At 40.9% G+C, this 24908-nt stretch overlaps 3 protein-coding genes across 4 annotated transcripts; 1 reads left to right on the top strand and 2 right to left on the bottom strand.

Moving 5' to 3' along the window:
- Positions 1 to 3: 3 nt before the first annotated feature.
- Positions 4 to 3054, bottom strand: LOC127354405 (GTPase IMAP family member 7). 2 transcript variants are annotated; one of them, XM_051384289.1, is made up of 3 exons: positions 2976 to 3054; positions 2674 to 2794; positions 4 to 1059 (listed from the first exon to the last, which is right to left on the bottom strand). In XM_051384289.1, the coding sequence occupies exons 1-3, from the start codon at positions 3042 to 3044 to the stop codon at positions 215 to 217; spliced, it is 1035 nt and encodes a 344-aa protein (XP_051240249.1). In that variant the 5' UTR covers positions 3045 to 3054; the 3' UTR covers positions 4 to 214. The 2 variants fall into 2 exon arrangements, with proteins under 2 accessions (XP_051240249.1, XP_051240250.1); XM_051384290.1 differs by lacking the exon at positions 2976 to 3054 and having other exon boundaries at positions 2674 to 2833.
- A 7734-nt stretch (positions 3055 to 10788) lies between these two features.
- On the bottom strand, positions 10789 to 12834 carry rasd2b (RASD family member 2b). Its single transcript, XM_051384283.1, has 2 exons — positions 11691 to 12834; positions 10789 to 11483 (listed from the first exon to the last, which is right to left on the bottom strand). Exons 1-2 carry the CDS (start codon positions 12307 to 12309, stop codon positions 10939 to 10941), a joined length of 1164 nt encoding a protein of 387 aa, XP_051240243.1. The 5' UTR covers positions 12310 to 12834; the 3' UTR covers positions 10789 to 10938.
- A 203-nt stretch (positions 12835 to 13037) lies between these two features.
- Positions 13038 to 24900, top strand: mycbpap (mycbp associated protein). The gene is made up of 19 exons (XM_051384277.1): positions 13038 to 13220; positions 14356 to 14477; positions 14638 to 14782; positions 14932 to 15029; positions 15160 to 15340; positions 15558 to 15673; positions 15825 to 15975; positions 16284 to 16402; positions 19061 to 19179; positions 19345 to 19453; positions 20193 to 20385; positions 20531 to 20718; positions 20810 to 20956; positions 21615 to 21713; positions 21946 to 22073; positions 22163 to 22290; positions 22361 to 22500; positions 24008 to 24187; positions 24702 to 24900. Exons 1-19 carry the CDS (start codon positions 13169 to 13171, stop codon positions 24771 to 24773), a joined length of 2487 nt encoding a protein of 828 aa, XP_051240237.1. The 5' UTR covers positions 13038 to 13168; the 3' UTR covers positions 24774 to 24900.
- The last annotated feature ends 8 nt before the right edge of the window (positions 24901 to 24908 follow it).

The raw sequence follows: 24908 nt of genomic DNA, 5'->3' as shown, positions 1-24908 counted from the left end.
AACTGATCTTCAGACTTTATTGACATTTGAAGCCCACACAGACATATATAGTAAAACTGTATATAGCACATTCCTCATTCCCAATAACAAAACAAAGCACGCACACCGATATTTTCTATTCAAGATTTAGTTAATGGGCATCTTTGTAGAGGCTATTTCAGGCTTTGCATTTGCATCATATATTGCCTATTCCCTATTTTCTTTTTGTCACAGGTCATATATATGATGTGCAATCTAAACCAATGAGTCCAACTGCTACACCTGCCGCCATTAGAACAGGTGAGCTGGTAATCCCTCCTATGCCAACTAATGCGACGGAACCAATAGCTTTCATTTTACACCAGGAAAGCTTATTCTCCTCTTCTCTGATCCTCTCCTCCTCTTCCTTCTTTCTTCGCTCTTCCTCCTCCTCCCTCTTTTTCCTCTCCTCCTCAAGTTTCTTCTGGGCTTCCAGGTACATCTCATTGGTGTAGTGGCTTCCTCCATTGGACTTCACCATGTTCTCTATCTTCTCTAGAAGCTCTGTGACCTGGGTTCTGCTTGCCCTCTTGTCATTGATGAGTGAATGGTATCTTCCTCCACACTGGTTTATCAGTCTTTGTAGATCGATGCTCTCTGCCACATAGTCTTCCACAGATTTACCTTTTAGCAAGTCAGCATGTGTAAACAGGACTATGGTATACATGGAAGAAGATGAGCCAAAATTATCCTGAATCCACTTCACAGCTGCTTTCTCCTCGTCTGTGAATCTTGCCTTCAGACTGATCACTAACAGAAAAGCATGGGGTCCAGGAACTGACTTGTAAATACACTTCTCAATGTTTCCTTTCAGTTCTTCTGGTGATTGGTTTGTGTCAAACAGCCCTGGGCTGTCGATGACAACAATGTTCCTCCCACCATCCTTTACTTCTTCTCTGTGATAGCTTCTAGTGACAGACTCAGGTGACATTTCCTCTTTAAAGGCATTTTCATGTCCCAGGATGGTGTTTCCAGAAGCACTCTTTCCTGTTCCAGTTTTTCCAACCAGAATGAGTCTCAGGTCTTTCAGATGTGTTGAATCTGTGGGAAATTATTTAAACATTGGTGTCACAAATAAAATAGTAAATTTCATGTGGTGTGGTTTCTTATGTGTAAATATATTTGCATTCGCTCATCAAGAATTATCAATAAAAATCTCACTTGACTGCTTTGATTTAAAACATACTGAATGTGTGGTTGTATCCAACTCTGTGTATTCCCATTCAAAGTCATCAGGTGCATATTTTAACTGAACAACGCAAACACACAGAGCACCAGCCTTTTCAGCTAACTAAGCTGAAGCTATCTTTTATATAAAAACTTCACCTGGACTGCATATTGCTGCAGAATCCATAGAGATTTTTAGTTTTGGTTGTTTGACATTATGAGAAAAGAGACATTACTCATACACATTGCAAGAATGAGTAAAAAACAAACGCTTTGATGAAGACAAGAAATGTAGGCCTACTTGAAGGTATAGTGCTATGAGGATAAGCCATGTCTGTGAACTAAGTAGCGTTAGAAAACTTTGTTAGTGTTAGCTCACCTACTAAAAGGCTTTATCTACAAGAGTTTATGAAGTGATGCTACAACAGCATGCAGTGTCCAGCAGGCTACACGGATTATTAACATGCCAGGTTGGTAGCTGTTAGTGATGGGAATTCCGGCTCTTTTTAGAGAACCGGCTCCTTTGGCTCGGCTCACTAAAAAGAGCCGGCTCCTTCGGCTCCCAAGTGGCTCCTCGTATTTTTTTTTGCTTAAATTAATTTATTACCAAATTATGTGTAAAATGAATATCTAATGTAAATACATGCATTATATCAAATGTTTAGTATTTATATGGATTTATTAATACACTCAACATGGAACAGTGCTACAAAAAAAATTATAAAACACAAGAACAAAGACTTAATTTAATTCTTAATTAGACAAAAAGATGCTTGATATGAAATGTTTAACTTTGCACAGTGTACACTCTGCCTTTGAACTATCACATTAAAATGTGTCCAAACTTTACTAGGTTTCTCATTTTCCTCACCCTTTCCAGTGTGTAGTCTCTGTCTATGTAGCGCCAAGGTCTCTCGCTCTCACGTCTCCCTCCCACCTGTTCACGTGCTCACTGTGCCCTGTGTGTCTGTAACCCCTCCCTCCCCCTCCTGCTCAGTGTAGATACACAGATGCCGCCACACATCTTGACCAATCACGCGGCTTTAACAGGAAAAAACGGGAAAATCTGGGAAAAAAATCCGGATCTGGCTCCCAATCAGGAGCCGGCTCCCGTCGTTCACTTCAAAGAGCCGGCTCTTAGAGCTGGATCGTTCGCGACCGACCCATCACTAGTAGCTGTTGGTAGTTGAAACTGTTCAGCCACGAGCGCTTTAAATAAAGCAATATAGCAAGCCACAAATAATAAAAAGTAAAATGAGCCTGCGGAAGATGGAAGAGTAAACTAGTACTGTAAATTATTATTTTTTATTTTCTCAATAGATCATATTATATAATATATTTATAGATATATTCAATTATTTTTGACTGAATACAATCTTTTTTAGCCTATATTTTGTCAGTTTAAGGGCTCCGTATTTCCTACTCTCCTCTTACGACACACCTGCAGTGCCGGTGACATTCCTTCCTTTAACATACAGTGTAGCCTACCTTTGTGTTGAGCTTGGCAATGAGCAGTGTGACTGCAAAATGTGACCAGCACAAGCAGGGTGCAAACTTGGATCCAAGCTTTTCCTCGCAACATCCCTGAAGCAGTAAAATCTGTCAAAAACTTTACGGACAAAAGAAGAAAAAAGGGAAAATCTATTTAAACAGGTGGCAAATACATGTTTCTAATAAATAAATTACAAAATATATGGTAACGTAAGTGGTTACGTAATTAAACAATTTAGTCACAGGAAATATAATAAAAAATATAAAACAATAGGTGTATTATACTTAATCTAGCCTACCTGTACGAGTCTCCTCAGCTGTATGATATGTTGGCAGGTGGAGAGACTATTATATGTCACAAAAATCATAACACACCCACTTTTCAAATAACAGGGATGCTGAAATGCACACACAGAGCAGGCTAAAGGAGGAGGGAGCCATCTACTGGTGGCAGGAGGGATGGCATCGGTTCAGGTTACAAAACTGTGTGCACTGACAGCAAGCAGTCCTGGAAACTGAAATTTGTTCGTGGTCAGTGAAAGTGACTGAAGGGGTTGAGCCCCCTTGACAACCTCAATGTCAGCTTCTCAACATACAGGATCATAGCCATGTACAGCCCGCTACTACTAACTCATTTGTTTCCTATACATTGATCTTGGAGTATTTCAGACAACATCCCTCCCTAACTTTGACTAGACCAGTGCTCTGCCTGTCATAATGTACTTCAAATCTCTATGAGCCCAAGGAAAAGGGCCTTGGTTGAATCTATTTGTAAAAATCTTATTTTCTTTTCCTCTTAAGAAATATTGTGATGCATATGTAGCCCACCGCTAACAACACAGACCTCCCAAATCATTACAGGATCATCAATATGAATCTTTATTCATTGATGACGGTAATGTGAATGTGCATAGTGGTGGCTAGAGGTAGGACTGGAAACAAGCAGATTTGGAAATGATGAATGAATGTTACTGATATTAAAAACTGAACGGGATAAACAGTGCCAGCGTCATGAAAATTGAACTTTAAATGACTGACTTACAAAGTGGGGACTCCAACAAACCTTAACTCTAACATCATCCAAACATTTTAAGTTTCAACTTACACACAAAAAACACTAGATAACCTTTTGAAATATCTGGCCTCACTAATACTCATGTATATTTTTTGTTTTAAAACTAATACTGTTGATATTTGGTGTCCTGACTGAGGTCCACTCTTACTTGTAAAATATGATTTTGTTTATAATCAGGATTGTGTATCTACGTATTTTTTACTTTGGAATTACAGCCTAGTCTGCCTTTCCTATGAATAAACGGTGACCATACAAAAAGCCATTGAAGATACAACATTTAAAAACAAAAAATTAATTAATTAAGCAATGTAGGCCACAAGAAGTAAACTGAACTTTAGCCTTTATTTCAATTTCTTTAGCCCACACAATCACATAGAGAAAACCTGTAAATAACAATAACAAATAAAGCATGCACACTGATATTTCTATTTCAGGTTAACAGGCATCTTAATAGAGTTAATCTCAGGCTTAGCCATTAAATTTACTTGTTTTCCAAACTACCCAAAACTAGTATAAACACATGTTTAATGAATTCTTTCAAGTTTTTTGCCCCTTCAGTGACTGCTTCTTTTATTAGATAGACAACTTCGGGGTTGTTTTGATATAACTTAACCAAATCACCTAACCTCATCACCATTTCAGACCAATCCTTCTTTCTTTGCTCTTCCTCCTCCTCCTCCCTCTTTTTCCTCTCCTCCTCAAGTTTCCTCTGGGCTTCCAGGTACATGTCATTGGTGTAGTGGCTTCCTCCATTGGACCTCACCATGTTCTCTATCTTCTCTAGAAGCTCTGTGACCTGGGTTCTGCTTGCTCTCTCGTCATTGATGAGTGAATGGTATCTTCCTCCGTACTGGTTTATCAGTCTTTTCAGATCTATGCTTTCTATAATAACTTTTTTTTAACTTTCAGATGGTGAAAAAACTGAAACTATATTTCATCATAAATTCTTCACCAGCCAGTGCATGTTAACCATCCACATACTGGACTGCATATTGCTGCAGCATCATTCTATATGTACTTGTAAATGTAGCAGAAGTATTTTAGCAGCTATATTTTTGACTACTCTCATAAACTTATTTTGTCAGTTTAAGGACTCCATGTTTTTTACTCTCCTCTCATGACAAACCTGCAGGGCCAGTGGCATTGTTTCCTTTTATATCAGGCAGGCTACCTTTGTGTTGTAACATTAAACTTCCATTGAACCTAACGCCATACCCTGTCTGCCCTCTAGTGGACACCAGGAAGCATGACACTGAACCAGAAAGGAACATTGTTCTCCACTGCATACCTACTTTGTTCTTGTTTTTAATCACTGTCACTGTGTTTTCTTGTCTATAAAACAATTATGTAACACTGTGGAAACGATGTCTTCATCTATACACAATGTATATACATATGTGTGATGTACTTTGTATTGCTTTTGGCTGTGGATTTGACCAAATAAAATGACCAGCAGAAGCAGGGTGCAGAATTTGGTCGGAGCTCTTCGTCGTAGCATGTCTGGAACTGTCAACTGCGCAAAAACAGAAAGAACATATTTTAAAACAGTATAGGCTAAGCTGAGAAGAGAAGTTGGAGTAATAAAGTTCAAAAGTTCCCTTTGAGGAAAGTTGTGTTAGGCCTTGAAAATTGGGGATAAATGATCACAAGAATTATGTCACAAATGAGGAAATATATACAGTAAAGTACCTATAACTCTCATTTATCAGCACGGAGTAACTTAAACACGGTAAACTCTCACAAAACTAACAAAAGTGCATGAAACATATTATACAGATGACAGTGCAAAATAGATTACAAGTACAAGTGAATTCACACACACGACCCACAAAACTGAGCAATAACTTTCCCTTAACAGTCATATTAGCAAGTTACAGCTAAGTTAACTCTGTTTAAAACCAACAACATACCTGAAAATGGATAACTACAAGGGTGACAGGGTCAACATGTGTCCTGAGAGCTTGAAAGTGGAAAAGAAAGTCGTGACATGCAGTTCATGTAGCTCTCCACAGTCCCTCCCCCAGCAGAAAGCAGCAGATTTTTAGATTTTAGATATTTAAAATGTGACACACAGCACTATGTTTTGGGTATAGTGGCAGATACAACTTATTTCCAGTAAAATCAGTCTAGCAGTTTTTTCAACGGAAATTCCCTTACCTTTGACTATTGATCTAACAGGCTATGTGAAGTTTTAGTTTCCAGTTTTAACAAAAGGCTGACAGAGTGACGCTTTGTTTCACTTTGTTAACATAGAGTACTGAGTTCACCAACTTTAAAAATCACAGGAACAGGCAGATTTCCTCAAAATGGGACTTTTAAGGTTGATTTTAACTCTGTCATGATTTGCATGTGTGTATTTAAAGGTCTGATGTATAACATTTACGAGGGTCTACTGGCAGAATGTAGTATAATTGCCATGTTGAACCACCATATTTAGCCCAGAACGGACAAACCAAACACGTCCACCATTGTTGTTCGTACGCGCTTGGAAGGCTGAGTTGTATTCAAATGGTTGCAATCTGCAACCTTACCACTAGATGCCACTAAATCCTACACACTGCTACTTTAACAAAGTCTAATTCTCTAATACACTGTCAAAGTCGCTCAAATCAAAACCCGCCCATTTTTCCTGCTTCTAACACATCAACCTGAGGACAAAATGTTCACTTGCAGCCTGATATATCCCACCCACTGAACGGTGAAGTGAACAACACTGATTATCTTATCATTGAACCAAAATGTGTTGTATTCTTGTTTTCAATCAGCTTTAATAACATAGCTGAGATCTACTTGATTCCTAACCATCATTCCAAAACACAAGTATGTTTTGAATGAGCAGAAATCTTGCTGAAACAGATATGAGGTATTAAAATGTAAAAATAAATTATTAATCATTGACATGAATAGGTCACATTAAATGTGAAAAATTGATCTATAGAGAATAAATATTTGAGGGGGATACAGAATGTCTGAGAGCCCTTCCTGCATTATATTGTATTATATTTTGAATGGTCAGCTGGAGCCTGATTTCTTTTCCTTTAGGAAATTGGGCATATTGGTGCATAAAACATAATTATAATGCAGGAAATAAAGTAAAGTGAAAGACTTTGGTCAATAGTGAAAGATATAAATGAAAAATACAAGGGTATCATAGGTTTATCATATCATCAACAATCATATATTTTTGATAGTGTTGAAATCCAATCAAATAGCCTAGATGCCCCCTGGATTACTGTTAGCTCCGCAGCTAAGCAAGTGGGCATTTGTGCTGTGAAATAGAGAAATGATAAGGTTAGGCGTGTGTGTGTGTGGATGCTGCTTTGTGCTGAAACGGAGTGGAGGAAATCAATAGACAGACAGACAGACAGACAGAACACGTCACTTAGTATGGTTTCAGCCTTCCTGCTTTCTGTAAAACAGAATTTTATTTAATCGTGCTACGTATCATATCGCCAGACTCCTGCCATCCTCATGAATGTTACATAAGGGTACAATCTTTTTAACCCCATCACAGATTTTGTGTGTGTGTGTGTGTGTGTGTGTGTGTGTGTGTGTGTGTGTGTGCTTGTTCCATTGCTGTCATTACATTTCTGTCATCTAACTGCGTGACAAGCCGCCTTCCATCCTTATCTTTGTGGCATGATCTTGCTCCTGCTGCTATGAACTAGTGACTGATTGGACAAACACAACTTTCCATGTGCTAGGTGTAGACTTGCCACCCCTTGAAATCATAGAAAGTCAGGACATGGTGTGATGACAGCAGTTAGTGGACGCTCTGATCCTACTGGTTTTGTGTTTTCAAAGTCAGGGGGTCTGAAATTATATTAAGTGACTGAAGATGCTTGCATATTTGAAGACAAGCTTTGTTCCAGATGATACCTTTACAAACTAGCCAGACAAGTTAAGTTTATGTACAGTATGTGTCTCAGTGGGCTTTTCAAGGAAAACTGAACAAATGTATTATTTTCCTCCTGAGAATCTAAGTCAGACCTTCCATATATCCTATAATTTTGTGTGGGCAGCACATCCGAAATGCATTGGGTTTACAGAACTGGAGGCTTATTGTTGTGAGTGGCCTTAGCAGAACAATTGTTCCTGTGAATGACAAGGCAAGAAAAACAGCATCACGTTTCAGCAGTCCATGAGAACAGGAACATATGTGAATCCTCCCCACGTGCAAACAGAGGCAGGAGCATCTGTTTGGCTGGATGTGTGTCTGGCTGTCTGTGTGTCTTTGTGTGTGTGGTGATTGCTATAACAAAGCACAAGACGCCAAGTGCCACTGCACGTGTAATAAAGTCATTGGGGCCACACAGCTAGTGAAAATGGCTGCAGTTTCCTGCAATGTGAACTTCCCAGCACGCGACAGCAGAGAGGCAAAGTTCAGACTGGCTTATTGCAGAAACAGAACCATGAACAAACAGCCATTAAACATATTATAGATCAACCAAACAATACAAAACAATATAATTCACAAAATAATTTGCATAAAACATTTTTAACTTGCAAAATATGTTTCTTTCACTCTCCATCCTTTGATTAATGTTCACAGATGTTATTCAAATTTGCTTCACTGATATGACTGATAGATATTGTCAAAGCGAAACATTTTACACAATCAGCTTTACTGTATGTGACAGATAATTATCAATAGCCCAACCGTAGCTTAGTAACTGTAACCAGATGTTGAAGTGATGTGCATGCTACTGTAGTAAGAGTGATACACGTACAAAGAGTTGGCAGGGTTGTGTCTTCTTTAGTCCTTTTTCAAAACCAAGAACACAACAAGTGTTGATTAAACATGTTTATCTGCATTAGCTGAAGTGGTGGTTAATAGCAGGCTTAGAGTAGTAACCCAGCACTGTACTAAAGCACATTATTTTGTGAGGTTTTTTGTTACTTTGAAAGCCCAATTCACAACAGGTGCATTCACTGAATTGTATGTTCCCATTATGTGGAAGCTAACACAGTTCAGGCTAACATCAGTGCCTTTGATCCTAGTGATGGGAATTTAGTGACATTTTGGTTCAGCTCAACAATAAGAGCTGGCTCTTAAAATTCAACCAGATTTAGCAATGTTTTGATTGATATGTGTTCACATATATTCTTATAATTTCCAAAATATCATAATTATACATTATGCTTGGTATAAAAACCAAAACCAAAGCATTTTCCCTTACTAAAGGACAAACCAGCAATATAAGAACAATGTGCTATTGTCAATTGCCTTTTTTCTCTCATCTTCTTTTCCTCTTCTCTTTTCTATTTCTTAGCTTATATACCAGTGCTCCTTGTTGCTCCTCAACACTTACATATACATGCACACCAACACATGCATGCATGAAGCCATGGAGCACATATTTATGACCCCCCCTTAGGTTTTTCTCATTTTAAATAAATTTTGGAGACATTAAAAGCCTGCTGGAAAAAGCCTCTACAATCAATTCATGCACCTAACACTAGCGTTATGAGCTAGTAGTTATAGCTGACATTAATTTGTCAGTGACAGTTGTTTATTGTTGTACCTCCGTCTGAAATCAAGGACCCATTGTTCCCAAAAATAGTAAGTTCAAGTATACCTGATCCCATTAGGCAAGGCCTACAGCGTCCTCAGTGTAGGAGAGCAGGAAGCTTAACAGGCCTAACAACAAGGGGGTCTTCAATAGGCTATAATTTCTTTGTGATCAAATATTGTTATTTTTCTTTTTGGCTAGTCAACAGAAAGAAGGATAATACGCACTGATGAATGCTGGCAGGAAAAACATATGAGTGTGCAGCTTTGGCCCAGATGAACTGATGATTGAAGACTGAAGAGCAGCAGGTATGGGGAACCACTTCCACTGCTGAACCCTTGAATGGCATAATAGGAAAACAGGTTACAGGTCTTCAGATTTTTCATTAGTCCCCTGACTACTATGTTTAAGTGGGTTTTAGCCTTATTCTTCCCTACCAGCTTTATTAGGAGAACTTCTTTCTACTCCAAAAAATAGGTTTTGTATGTGGTCCCCAAATCTCTCTGAGTTTCGCCCGACCTCAGCACAGACATTATTATGAGGCTTTCAGGCATCAAGACTCACATATCCAAACTACACATCTTTACAATGGTACCCAATTAGAGCTCTCTGAGTAAAGAAACTACTCTCACATGTTTTCTTTTTTGAGAAAAAGGAGAGCTGGGTACTGACATGGTGTGATTGTCACACTGAATGCGTGTAGAAGAGGTACGAGAGTTAACACTTTTATCACTACTTTTTGGTTGATAGCGTAGGAAGGGTGTTATTACTAGTCCATTTATCACTGCACATGAGAAGCAGTGTCATTTTATCTTGCTTGTTACTAATGGGCACAGAAAGAGACTGCTCATAGGTGATCATCATGTGAAGTCTGTTGTAAATGTAAAGTCTGAGTGGTATGTTTTCTGCCACACAAACATTTCTTAATATGAACTCAGAAGCAGGGCCAATGGAAACACATCTACAGAACCTCCAGAACCGTCACTGAATCCAGCACACACAGCAAAAACATCCAGCTTAATCAGCATGGATGTGAAAGCTGTATAACTTGTGTTAGCCTCGCCTGAAAGGCCCACAGAGTGACAGGCCTATCGGAGAAGTCATTTAAAGAGTAGTGTAGGATGCGAAGGTATAGGCCAACTGGAAACCCCGGCTTTAATCTGGTTGTTTTGCATGTGTGGGATTCAGGCTGTGGACCTCTGGCAATCACGACTCAATGGGCAACACACACAAACACACACCTATATGCACACAGGAAGATCTAAAAAAGAGTGGGCGACAGAAGGAGTTGCTATCTAATAGATTTCTGAATATAGGTTATGCAATAATCAAATGATCAGTTTCCTGACTCAACAACCTCCCACTGTCCCCTTCACACACACACACACACACACACACACACACACACACACACACACACACACACACACACACGATAGATAGATAGATAGATAGATAGATAGATAGATAGATAGATAGATAGATAGATAGATAGATAGATAGATAGATAGAATAAACGAGCCATTATGATATTCAAAAATATTTTATTTTGAAAACATAATCTCAAGTCTATGTAATTAGACAACGATAATACATTATATTTACATGAACATCAGTGCTTTATACGTTGTTTTATTCGCTCAGTAACACTTCGTCTCATTCTCTGTTTGTCTCTCACTGAATCTGACATTTTTCCAGCGCTTTGCCGGGCTTTCTTCCCGTATTTGGCCCGATAACTTGTCGGAGATCCGTGCTAAAACTCGGCCGCCGAGCCAGTGGATGCAGGGCGCCGCAGGGGTCATCGCGCCCCGGGGTCTGACACCCTCTCCCCGCCACACGGCCAGTCCGCATGGCCTGGTAGGAACGGAGGGAGACCTTGCGATGCTGAGACGGGCCAGTTTCGGTCGGAAGCCCGCCTCGCTTTGCCAAAGTCTCGAAGACTTTCTCCAGATTGGTGCTGTCCTTTGCAGACGTTTCAAAATAGGCACAGTCATCACCGAGGGCTCGGAGTACCTCCGCCTTGGATATTCCACTCTCAGACTGCAGGAGATCCACCTTGTTGGCGCAGACCACCAGGGGAATCTGCAGCTGTGCGCACTGCTCCGGCACAGGAGGTTTCATTAGCTTGGATTTAGCGGCCAGGATCTCCGTTCGCAGGGCGCAGACCTCTTGGAAAGAGCTCCGGTCATTTAGACTGAATACTAGAAGAAAAATGTCTCCTGCAAAAATATTCAAATGGAAAATAAATCAATTATTTCCCTGTAATGGTTGATTTAAGCATACACATGCACTCTTCAAGAGAGAGAATTATGCATTTACGCATGCACCCATAACCTGCCCTTTCTGGTCTATTATTTGTCTGTTATGACAAATAAAAAACTGACAAGTTTTTGCAGGACATAGATTATGACTGAGCCAATACGCACCAGTGAGGATAGACAGTCGCCGCTTGGCTGGGAAATCCCTTTCCCTGGATGCGTCCAGGATGTCGATTTGGTAGGTCTCTCCGCGGATACGAAACAGTTTTCGGAGGAAATCCTCGGAGGTGGGATTGTACTCCTCCACAAAGCCGTCCCGAAGGTATCTTCTTAGGATGGAGGTCTTGCCGACTCGTGGCGCACCAAGAACCACAATGCGCTTACAGTTCTGCGGCTTGGTAGAAGTAAGTGGGTGGTCTTGGCCCACCTGGCGCTGCCTCGTTTGCCCGTGGAGGACCAGAGTTGCCAGCTGATCCAGTGGGGATCTCTTGCAGGGATATGTGGTGTTTGCAGTGGACAGCTGCCTTACGGTCGCCCCTGAGCGCGTCTTCTTCTCCTGTTTCCACTGAGACGTCGCCACTTTAAGTAAGCCCAAGCCCGCTTTAAGTCCCGACGAACTCAGGCGCTGCGACGCGTTTTTGTAAGCCAGTAAGACTTTGGAGGATCCGGCGCACTGCCCGTCCATATTACCATGAAACTGGGGGCCATCCATGGTGGAGCAGCTGAGCTGGTGCGGGACAGGGATGGAGGTGGTTTGTGCGCCGGTGGAGATGCTGCCCATTTCCATCGTTGTAGGAGGATTTTGGCCCGTGGTTCCGAGCAACAAAGTGGGAACAATCTGTGATCTGACGTTTTATAGGCCTGCTGGAGCTGGTCTTTGGCTGATGTCAGCTTTCTTTATATAGGCTATCCTCAACCCCGTGGTTCATCCGCGTCATGCTGATTGACAGAAGGAGTTGTGTTCTTCAGGAGAACACCATGTTTTCAGGAAACTTAATGTGTAGGCTAATTATCATTATCATTATTATTATTATTATTATTATTATTATTAATAGGTTAGTGTTATTGTTATTAACCTAGATATAATAGGCTACATAAACTTATAGGCCGACTTTTTTTTTAACTCCCAACATTCACACACTTTTGCTATGGTAGCCTATATGTTGGCTGTAAAAGAAGGAAGCAGAAGAAAAAGAAAATAAAAGAAGAAAAGAGAAGACTGTCCTATACATTTGTCTCTAAAATACAGTAATATTTATTAAAGCTCCTTTTTGCTTTGGTCTTGTTCCCTTTCTTTCTTTTCTTTATACAAGAGGCATATCTTGTTGATTTATATAGGCCTGTTATTATTCTTATTGTAAGTTATTCTTTTGTTATTGTTATTTGTTATTTTTTTGTGTTTTTTGTTTTGATTAATGCCAAAAAGAAAGAAAGAAAGAAAGAAAGAAAGAAAGAAAGAAAGAAAGAAAGAAAGAAACTCTCGTTGCTCTGTGGTTTTTAAGCGTCTGTTGCCATGGTAACGGTCAGAGCAACACATAACTTACTTGCGCTTGAAGCGAGGCGCTAGCTCGGTTAGCATTGCTAACTATCACTACATTAACGTTATATTTATCGGTGACTGTTGTTTTAACGGGAGTTTGGACGGAATGATCCGCGGGGAGTCAGCGAAGAAGGAGTTCCGACCTCTCTGTAACGCAGGTCAGCTACAGCACCACCCTCCGTGTGCCTCCGCCTCTCTAATGTTAAGCTAACTGTTTGTAGCACTGCTGAGCCAATGCTCTATGAAACGTTTCCTCTTTATTCAGCGGTGGAAGAACTAATCTTTAAATAACTGAAGCAACAATAGTCAAAGTAATCTGTTACAAGTTAAAATCCTGCATTCAAAAATGGAGACTAGTTAAGTAAAAGTAGCCTACAAAAGCATCAAAATATTGCTCGTATCCGAAGAGAAAGTAGTAATTAAGTTACTCGTTATTTCAGATATTATGTGATTATTGTTATTGATGATGCATTAATATATGCACATCACTTTAATGCTGCGGCTGATGATGAAGGTGCAGGGGGGACTTTTAACTTGGCTAGGCCTGGAGATTTCCCCCTAATCTGAAATATAATACATCAAAATATTTTTGTTGATAATATTTAGTTTAATAATCTGAATATGCAGAGTAACTAGTGAAGTTGTCTAATAAATGCAGTGTTAGTGGAGGACAATATATCCCTCTGAAATGTAGTAAGTATTAAGTCTAAAGTAGCATAAAAAAGTAAGTCAAAATTGTACTTGTACAGTATTTGATTAAATGTACTTGCATTGTAATTGTAGTTGCATTGCACCACCATTTTTACAGTTAGGTTGGGAAGCAGAGAGTCGATGTGGATCTGATGCAGTGTCCTTCCTCGAGGGCCAAGGGCATCTTTCACTTCCAGCAAAGCAAAGTACTTATCTGACAAACTGAACTGAGTCTGTGGATGAAAACATTGAAGCCAAGGACTAATAATTGTTGTTGTGGCCATGGAAACTATAATCAGGCCAGTTGGATAAAGACAAATTAACAGAATTGCATAACCATGTCAGTGTTCCAGGGTAATCTCTTTGTGTCCGCATGTGGGTGTGTGTTTGTGTGAGCACTGATGGTGTACTTTGCACACAATGAAGTTGAATCTCTTTTCACTATTTAAAATGTTGAAACCAGGGCATTACTAATAAACAACATGGATCATTATAATCTGTGTGTGCAGAGATTCCACAGGTTAAGTATATACTTTTAAGTATTACAGCAGCACCCACTCAACATATTACTCAAACACACACACTGTTTCTCCTCTCTTCCAGAGAATAAGAAGCTAAAAACATCAGAGGAGTTGCACATCTTGGTTGAAAGCCAGTCAAAAACCTCCACTCTCAGAGGCAGGGACATCCAGGCTCTGGCCATTAACCCACAGGACCTCCATAAAGTAAACCCACTTCATCCATATGCTGTATTTGCCATTTGTTGGAAAATTACTTTGCTCCCCCAAACAAGATACAAATTATGTGTGTGTGGCAGCAGGATACATTTATTCTGAAGCTTTTTTTTTCATTATTATTTAACTGAGTATGTGATTATGACTGCAGCTTCATATACCAAAGCCACCCAAGGGCCGTCAAAAACCAGTGCTCATAGCTTGTGTGAGTAAGACACAGCCATCTGATGAAGATAGAAATTCCGTGGGTCATCCAGTGAACCTGGACCTTGACTCTCAAGCTCTGGGCTACGCAGGTTAGTTGTATTCTTTCGCCCTCATGGATAATAACATACAGTACAGTAGCATATTGAAACATAAGTGATGTTGTCTTAGTCATAATATGCATCCTTAAAGCTAAAACCCCACTTTTTCTCTGTCCATGTTCTCTTTTCACGATTGGAAGGGATTCGGTTTGATGAACAAGGCATGATTCTTCCACATAGCATCCTGGGCAGTTTAGAGGATTTCAGACGTTATCTGGAAGCCAAAGGGGAAACAGAGGTAAATTCAGAACCAATATAATGGGAACACATGAAAAGAAAATGTATTTAATTTACATACAGTATTTAAAACCTGTCAAGCTGCTGCGTAAGTTACCTCTAGTTCCTTCTATCCTCGCTCCACCTTCCAGTTGGCGAAGCGAATACCAAAGTCCCAGAAAGATCCATATGAGGCCCCAGTGAGGCGTCACTCTGACGCCGTGGACAAAGGGCGTGAGCTCTCCTCAGACTCCAGAAACATCCAGAGTAATGCCCTGCAGCACTGGCATACACATATGATGCAGCGCAGACGGCAGCAGGGCTTCTTATCTGGTGAGCAGATTAGAGAGTACAGCAACCTGCGCCAGAAATGGAACTGTTTACATCATTATTACAACCTTAATCTGTATACTACAGCAGGGAATCTCAGATAAGGTTTCTCTTTTAAAGCAAATAAGTAATGTTATTTGATTTCCTTTGTATGCATTAACATCTCCTCTCCATCAATCTATTTCTCTATTCACCTTACGCCCTTTTCAACTCTTTCAAGACTTGCTTGACAGGCCAGTCGAAAACTTACTGATGAACCAAGCAAACCGTTTCAGAGAAACTCAGGAGCAGAGGGAATTTCTAAACCAAGCCATACCACTCATCCACTCTGGATATGTATGTCTCTTATTTGCTTTCTTTGCTCTACTGTGTCTTTAGTTGTCTGTCATACTCATATTTGTTATATTTCTACAACAAATAACATTTCTAAAGCTCTGTTATCATTTCCTCTGTAGCGTCTTCAGTTGTGTGTCTTTACTTGTTTTAGGGTTATCGTGTGGGCAGTGAGTTTTGGAGTCTCCCCCAGCGTTATGGAGATGAAATGAGTGGCATCTCAGCCACTCTGACTCAGACGGAGCAGGGCAGACGGGGACCTGTCACACATGTAGGACAACCAAGCAGCGTACGCCAGGAATCAGGTACACACAGACACCTACAGTACACCATGCCCCAGTTCTTCCCTTCTGCCTTGTTATCAACCCTCTTCCTCCTGATTGTGAGTTCACATAAAACCAAATGGTGTCCCAAATTGAAAAAAAAATGCTCTGTGAAGTTAAATAGGCCCACAAAAGAAGATGAATTGCAAACAGAGGTAATGCAACGTAAATTGGATGTGTCTGGTTGCATACAGCATCCAAACAACAAAAGACGAAGAAGAGCCTCTTTTTACGGGACTACTCTAAACTGAGAGCTATATTCTCTCTGTGGGAAATGTTTCATCCTCTAGGAATAATCTGTGCTGGGACTCTGCGTCCAGCCTCTCGGACTTGGGACCAGAGTGTATACCTGCAGCACCGGTGCCAGGAGCTTGGAGAGGTCCTGCAGGACTTGGACATCAAAAAGCCGGTAACACAAACATATAAACTCTAACACTGAATGCTGCTTTGGCTCAGTAGCACTTCAAATTAATACAATTGGTCCTATTGTAACCTTGCAATAATCCCCTTAAACTCATAACATTTCTCATAACAGTAAAAATGTAAAAGGTTGAAAAGGTCAAAGGTTTTTAATGAGAGGTAGACCAATACATAGGCTGAGCTAATTGTGGATACATGAGTATCAGCGTGTTTGTTGGCTGTTAAGCAACAACAAATTACAGTATAGAATTTCCACAGATAATGTGGAGTCCACCAGAGATGGCTTTTAATTATATTCTCTAGCTGTAAAATATTCCACTCAGCACATTCTTTTAAAATTTTGTATATAAATATAATTACATTGGATGTATTATATACTTAATCAGGTTCTTATGAGTTGCCAACAGCCTGTTGGCATTTCCAATAAAGCATGACAAATGACAAAAACATATAAATAAATGTATAAACATGTCAAAGTTGGAGGTATTCATTACTTTTGGGTACACTGGTGATTGTGTGATGCAACACCATTAGATATGTAATGTATGGTAGTCCAGGGTGCCTTTTGGAGTCCACCACTGTGGGCCCAACTGCAAGCCACCTTTTTGCCTATATTTGTCTACATTTTGCTGAATTGGCACCAGTAAGTATGCCGAATTGGCTAGTAGCAGTTCCTGTTCCTGTACCTATCTCTGTAAAGACAACTATTACTGGATTCCTGTGATTCTGAAGAAAACGTAAAAGTGTGATGGAGTTATAAGGAGTGTCTTTTTGTCTATGATTTCTAAGCACACGTAGGGATTCTTTGTTTGAGATTGATATTCCCAGAAAGTGTAATCCACACTGAACCTGAAAATATATGTGTCATGTCCGTTTCCATTAGACTGGGTTACAACTCAGTGAACAAGCGCCATTTTTGATGCAATTTGCAGAAATTGACACAGCTGAAGCTTCAGCTGCTGACTGTGTTAGTGAGCGGGCCAAATCAGTGGTCCAAACTACAACAACCTTCAAGAACCTTCAACCTTCTTGTTTTTAGAACATCGTTCATGCAGCTGTCCCTTCACCTCTGTCCATCACAGTTTGAAAACTTGACGCCACAATCCAAATCACATATTATTCACATTACACCTTGTTTTGCTGTTCTAACATTGTACAATTACCTAATTTCACAAACAACTTAATTTCCATTTGTCTTCCAACCACACATCCCACTGAAGCTGCTCACACCCTCAGGACACTCTGTCTCTAGCTGCTGGAGCTGCTAGCTGCTCATGATCAGTCTGTATCTTAAAAAACCCTGTGGACATCCAGCCATAGTTCTTTTTTCTGAGGAACAAACCACAGCACATGGCCAAGACAGACCACCCAATGCCAATGCACGCCCACACAAATACACACATGTATGCGGGCGCACAGGCATAAACACACACGCAAATCTGTTCACATACTGTTGTGCAAATATGTGATGATACATTTTATCACCTGCAAAACATGCACATGCATAATGAGATTAATGAACCACTGCAGCCCTTCCATAAACACTTGTGTGTTCATGTACATGCTAACATTGAGATCTGGAGTGTGTCCAGCCATAGAGTAGCACTGTTCATCAGTAGATCTGTGGGGTAACAGAGCCCAAGAAAAGGGACCAAACATGCCTTATTGCTCTCTCTGCATTACAATGACTCTATCAAAAGAGGGCAGGAGGTTCTGGGGTAAACACTTAAACTAATGTGCACTTCTTTGCACAGCCAGTTCCCATTTAATCCTATTTCAAACCCTAAGTAACAGGTGCTGATTATGTGAAGGTTTATTCAAATTACATCTTTTTTTCATCTCCCCCCATCTCTCCCTCTCTTGCTCTCGCTTTCACACACACACACACACACACACACACACACACACACACACACACACACACACACACACACATAGGCGCATCTGTGACATGAGAGGATATGGTAGCAGTGTGTTCTGTCGTGTTGGTGGCTGATGTGATGCTGAGGTGATTTGAGGTCTGAAGTGTCTTCTGAGTAACACATAGACGGAGACAGATTGTCCTGTCAGCATCTGACTTGTCTGTAGCTTTGTGACATATGTGCAAAGAGAGAGAGATGATAGTGGGGACCGGGAGTTGTTATTAAGAGGGAAAAGAGGAGAGAGAGGATGGTAAGTTGTTAGAGAGGAAGGAGAGAGAGTGGAGAAAGCAAATAAAGCCTCCAGTACAGGAGAGAAGTTTTATGTTTTAGGACGGGGAGAACAATATTTGCCTTTTTTCACTCTGCCTGTCACATAATATAGTGATAGAGCTCTGTCCTCACTGATAGCTTCATTCAGAGAACATTCAGATGTCTATTACTGTTAGGGAAAGGGAAGTATGTGCACCTTGATAAAATTTAATATAGTCACTGACAACTGGACAGTGTGTTCCGCAACACCTCGTCCTGTCATGTTGAACGTGTCGTTACCTCATTTTGTCCTCTCTAGCTGTACCTTCTGGACGTGAGTGGACAGGATGTACGTATCTACTGGTGTTGGAATAAAAAGGGTATTGCTTGTCAATAACAGGGACCAGAATGTCGAATGAACATGCAAAGCTGACCTCTTCCTTTAAAGCTACCGCTCTGTGTCACTTTGATTACAGGACATTGATGGACTGGAGGTGATTGGCGCTGGCAAGCCAGCCACTTTTGTCACAGTTTGTCGTAGTCCCTTACTGGAGAAGGAAGGAGAGGAGAAGGAGCACAACAAGAAGAAGGACCTGTGAGAAAAAAACTCTTTGCTCTGCTTATCTTATTTATTCGATATGTTCCAGTCTTCTTCAAAGTCCAACTTTTTCTAGTATTAATAAGTGACAGCTGATGATTGACATACTTATTCACTAAGTGTCTAACTGTCTGGACTGTATGCTACTGCTGTCCTCCACAGTGATCCACTGGCACAGTATGATAATGTTCGGTCTGATGCTCTCCTTATTCCTGCCTTGAGGTTCTGTGGTCAGCTTGCTAGCTGGACTGGAAACTCTGCCACTAAGCAGGTACAGAACGGCTTTTTCACAGCTTGGCGTTAAAAATGTAATAAATTCTAGTACAGTATACATTTCAAACCATGACTAATGTCAATTTTCAAATATAATAAGTTACCTCAAAGAAGTGCAGCCTTATTTTAGATGTTTTATTTATTTTTATCTCCTGTTTCCAGTTAATGCAAACTCTACACTTCCCCCATGTTTGCCTGTTGACTTGACAAACTCAGTATAATGTCCATTTCCAGAGGCCCTAATTCCATCACTACAGCAAGAGTCACGTCAGGTGTTCTTCTTTGTTTGTTTCCCCGAACGATGTTAAGGTACCTTAAATTAAAATTAACTTTGAATTAATGTATTGCTTTTAATGTGAAAAAACATCGGGATGCAATTTGTTTTTGTTGACTGTATGTTGACATCAATCAGGAGTATGGCAAAGGAGAAACAACTAATGGCATCAATGCTGTGGAAATGGACATTATAGTACATTTACCATGTGAGCTGTTGTTGAAGTAATTTCACCCCCTCAATGTTTTTTTACCCGGCCTTTATTAGCAGCTAACCTTTTGTTTGTACCATCTGAGACTGGGGTCAAAAACATGCACCCGCGGTCTGTGTCTTACAGGTGACATTTGCCCTGATTTGTGTTTGTATCTTGTAGCAAATATTCACACACACATATATGAACAGATGGCAAGATAATATGTTATTTGCTTTGCTTTGGTTTGGCTCTCCAACACTCACTAATTAGGGAGAAGTTGGAATCAATGCCACGATATTCTTTGAGGCCCTTACTGGAGAAAGAGCCTCATCCCACCTGGAGCTGCACAACGAAGGCAGCACAGCTATCTTTTACAACTGGCAGCAGCTTCTCGTGCCACACAGCTTTCCTAACCTGCTATCACAAACAAAGAGTCCGCAATTCTACTTCAACTGCTCCTCTGGTACACACAAACACAATCACACACCTGCTGCCACCGCTCTCACGTCATACACTGTTTGTCCCTGTGTCAGCCCATCATACTGTGTCTGTCAACCAGTACTCAAGCCACCTTTCTGCTTTCCATTTCGCTTCCCCTCCAATCCAAGGTGTGATCCTTCCAGGTGACACCCAGCAGGTGGAGTTCATATTTAAGTCAAAGAAGCCAGGCATCAAAACTGAACTGTGGCAGCTCAACACCCACCCTGTGCTGCTGCAAGGAGCCTCCATGCAGGTCACATTGAGGGGCGTGGCTCTGTACCAGGACAAAACTGCAGACCAGAGGCTCTTCTTAGAGGTGGTGTGCAATTAAACTGTGTGTCCGGTGTTCAAGGTTTTTATAAACAGAAACCCATATGTGATTTTGTCTGTTCTGTGTGCACAAGCAGACGAAGCTGGAAAAGATAGTGATGGTAGAACTGTGCAGGTCGATTGTGTATGAGGTGCTGCAGGGGGTCCACACCCCGGAGAGACCCAGCTCACCTGCAGAACTCTATATCACTGAAGAGACAGAGTTTTTAACCAAAAACCCCAAGGTAACTCTTTAAAGTTGAAAGCAAATTTGTAAGTTGTGGTTATTTTTACATCATACATTTTGGTCAGTCCACGTATTACCAATATTTCCATTTGTTTAATTCAACCTGAATAGATCATAACTGCTATATATTGCTAATATCATTGTTGACTCTGCACTGTACAAAAGAGGATATGTTGCCATGGCAGTGCAATAGGAACCTGACTTTAACTAGGTTGATTGGGGGGCTGATTAGATTGGCCTAGTGAATATAGAGCAGGTCTCCTCAGCTATAATGACAATAGCTGTAGACATGGGAGAGAATGATTACAAATAGCACTGGTAAAACCAAACATTAAGAGTGTAATATTACCTCTAATTATAGGTCATCAAACCTGTAATTGGGATTTATAGAGGACTTTTCACATCTGTCATTATTAAATATTAGGATGATTACAGCCCATTTGGCTTTCACATAGCCACATTTTATCACCACAGAGGGTGGCACCCATGGTTCCTCTCTTCCCTTGAGGAGTGAATGAAAATGGGGACATGCATCCCAGTTGATAGAGGAGATAACTACCAGGGGATGATTATCATCCTGTAGTGTGACAGTCATTTTTGTCCATGGGAGTCTTGTCATTATGTGTTTATACTTTCTATTACTTACCCTCTTTTAGCTGCAGTACCTTGATCAGCCAGTGGAGGACCTAAAGAGACTGTGGCAAGAGGTGAATCCAGGATGCTCCTGGGACCTCTCTGTTGATACACTCCGACAGGTAGAGACATTGTTTAGTAATAATAAAATGTAAATATGTATAAATATAATAAAAAACACAATAACACTCTAACAGTACAGAGTACTTATAGCAGTACATTTAGCAGGTTGACACATTTAGCAGGTTATAGTCTCAAAGGCCTCTTCGAATGCACCCTTTTGTAAAATTTTACACTAAGATGATTCATCAAAGACATTACATATATGTGCATTCATCTGTTCTTCTGTTTAAGGTTGTGCTGTCTCTGCCCGAGCAAGAGTCAGCTCAGGAAAAGAGCCTGGCCCAGCTCAACTCTCTGCTTCTGCAGCTTTCCGGACCCTCTGAACTGAAACACCACCATCTAACAGCAGCAACTATAGGGTGAGACATAAACACATCCACATGCTCCACACTTGCACACTCAGTGTAGTAAACCCTCACGTTACGGTGGTGTGTGGTGCCCCCTGCAGGCAGCAGCTGTGGAGGAAACTGCTGGACAGAATGGATGTTGAGGCCATGTGGCTCAGAAACCTGCTGGGCCTTCCAGAGAGAGACACGTGGATCAATAAAAAGGAGGAATCCGTAATTACGGATGCTGGTGAGACTTTCACTCATACTTTGAAAGGTATTGAATTCATGCTGGTTACAACTGTGTTATTGCATCACAGATACGGCTGACAACAAAGATGAGAAGAGTGAGAAAAAGGGAGGAGCCCCTGCTAAAGAGGAGAAGAGTGGGTCGAGGTCCAGATTAAAAAATGGCAAAAAAGGAGAGTCCAAGTCAGCGACAACTGAAAAGTCAGCGGAGGTGAGGGGAAATAAGGTTGATGCATTTGTGTTTCTGACTCGGCTTCACCTACACAGAGACGGGCTACTATACAATGTTTTGCCACTTAGTGGCAGCAGATTCAAAAGTATTTTACATGAATCAAGTATAATTTTTTGTAACTAATGACACACCATAGCAGCTGACTTTCAGCTGATACAAACATGAGTCAGCGTCACCACTTCAAACAAGCTGTCAGTTCATCATTCATTCATCTGCCATTCAACAAGGCAACTCTTGTTTTCTTGTTACTACTGAAAACCTGGCCACCTACTGCCTGGTTCCCAATAATGCATATACCTACAATATTATGTTCTATAAGTGTGTTTTATGAAAAAGTGTCCCGGTGCGTGTGTGTGTGTGTGTGTGTGTGTGTGTGTGTGTGTGTGTGTGTGTGTGTGTGTGTGTGTGTGTGTGTGTGTGTGTTGATTCTGTTTCCCAGAACATTAGAGGGTTTGGCTCTCCACTGAATCTTGGTTTATTTCATAGGAGGGGGGGTGTATGTGCGTTCCTTGGTGTATGTGTGTGTGCATGTGTGCACTTGATATGCTAACCATCTGATATGCAATGTTAAACCAGCCATTCCACTAAATGTAGGAAGCTAATGCTCTCCATCCAGTGTTGTGTCCCCCAAATAACTTATTATAGTAGCTTAGCAATAGAATATGGTAGTGGCCATTCATGTTTTTTGCAGAGTGACTGGTCGGATGAGATAACAAGCTAAAAATGTCCCTAAGCACCCATTCATTTCAGTAATGATTGTTTTCCTGCTCCCATCCTCATTGTACCCTGCCACTTTTGCCTCGTCCTATTCACAAATCTGAATCTCAGCAACTTGTCGTCGTCAGCACGGGGATAGAGAACCTTAATGAAGACGCGTAACTGTGTTGTTCAAAATACTGGTGGCTCAGTTGGTCGTCACATTAACAACAGTGTGGGTGTGAATCTGGCCTGTTACATCTCTCTTCTAATGGTTCATGTCTCCACTGTCAGCCATAAAAAAAGTTATGTATGTAATGTTACATTTAGAAATAGACTAGAGATGCAGCCTTGTCTGTGTGACTGTATATTTTACTGAGTGATTTTCTCCTCTGTGTGATGGTTGAGTCATAGGTAAGGTACAGCCTTATTAGTCACCGGGTACCATGGTAACTGAGTACAGCGTGAAAATGCGCACCTGCTCTCCAAATTGTGCGCCCAGGGTTGTGAATTAATGCACCTGGACCTGGACCAGTCCATGCCATCTGCGGTACATGCACAAAACACACGGCTATACGTTAAGTCAAACGGTACAGCACATGAAAGATGTTGTTTTTCATGACATAAGACGCATATAACCACTCACCAGCCAACACAGTGTCCAAGTTGGACCCTCCTGCGTCCTCAGTAAAAATGCCATTGTCATTCCTCAGTAATTCACGCTAATGTCTTTCTCTCCTTCGCTCTGTCTAACTCTTGTCTGTCTTCTTCCCGGCCATCCTGCTCACAGGACAGCAGACAGAAGGGGAAAAGAAGGGATGAAGCGGGGAAACGTAGCAGAGACAAGCAAGGGAAGGAATGGTCCTCGCTGACTGACACCCGTCCAGAGAGCGTCAGTGGACAACCTCCTGGTGACCAAAATGTAGAGCTGGAGGTGCTGGACATTTACTCAAGGCTCCTGCACAAAAAGGTCTTTTGATTATCTTTAAATACATCATTTTACTTGTCATGTGAGGAGATCACTACTCCACTGTCCCACATAAATAACCCTGATGATGTCAACTAATGAAAGAAACTATCCAGTTGCATTATGGGAAATGTTGGATGAGTTTTTGGAGCTTGACTCAAACTATAGCTTCTTCCACACAACTATAACTGCTCTGAATCAGTCTGACAACTCACTGGACATGCACACACACTTACTTACACACAGCTGGTGCAACAGGCTGCTGAGCTGCGGCACTATTTACTACACTGTTCATACTGTGTTACTTTATTGCTATTTTTACCCTATTCATTCCATAACATTCAACTAGTGATTAAAAGTCAGGATATGTCGACCTCTGCTGCTTCAATTCTGACCGCTTTTAAAAGAAGACTCCCACCCCCCCTGCATCTAAAGCATCCAGCCCACTTTAAAGGTTTCCCACTGTCCTATATTGATCTTATGAATACATGAATCTTTCTACTTATCTGTCCCGCAGGTTTATGCTCTGATGGAGGACCTGGTGGACAGCCTGTGTGACCTGATGGATGAGCTTAATGAGAGAGAATGAAGGGACACACCAGAGGCAGGCACGCGTACGGAAGCCCAGTGAATACTACTAAATGTAAATGTTAAATGAAACTGATCAAACGATTGTGAAACCAATAAACTTTTTTTGTTCCTCTGGGTAACATTCATCCTGTCT

This window comes from Dicentrarchus labrax, unplaced genomic scaffold (assembly GCF_905237075.1).
Source record: "Dicentrarchus labrax unplaced genomic scaffold, dlabrax2021, whole genome shotgun sequence".
NCBI classification, from domain to species: domain Eukaryota; kingdom Metazoa; phylum Chordata; class Actinopteri; family Moronidae; genus Dicentrarchus; species Dicentrarchus labrax.
Note: the sequence above shows the minus strand (reverse complement) of the source record. Positions and strands in the feature narration are given on the sequence as shown.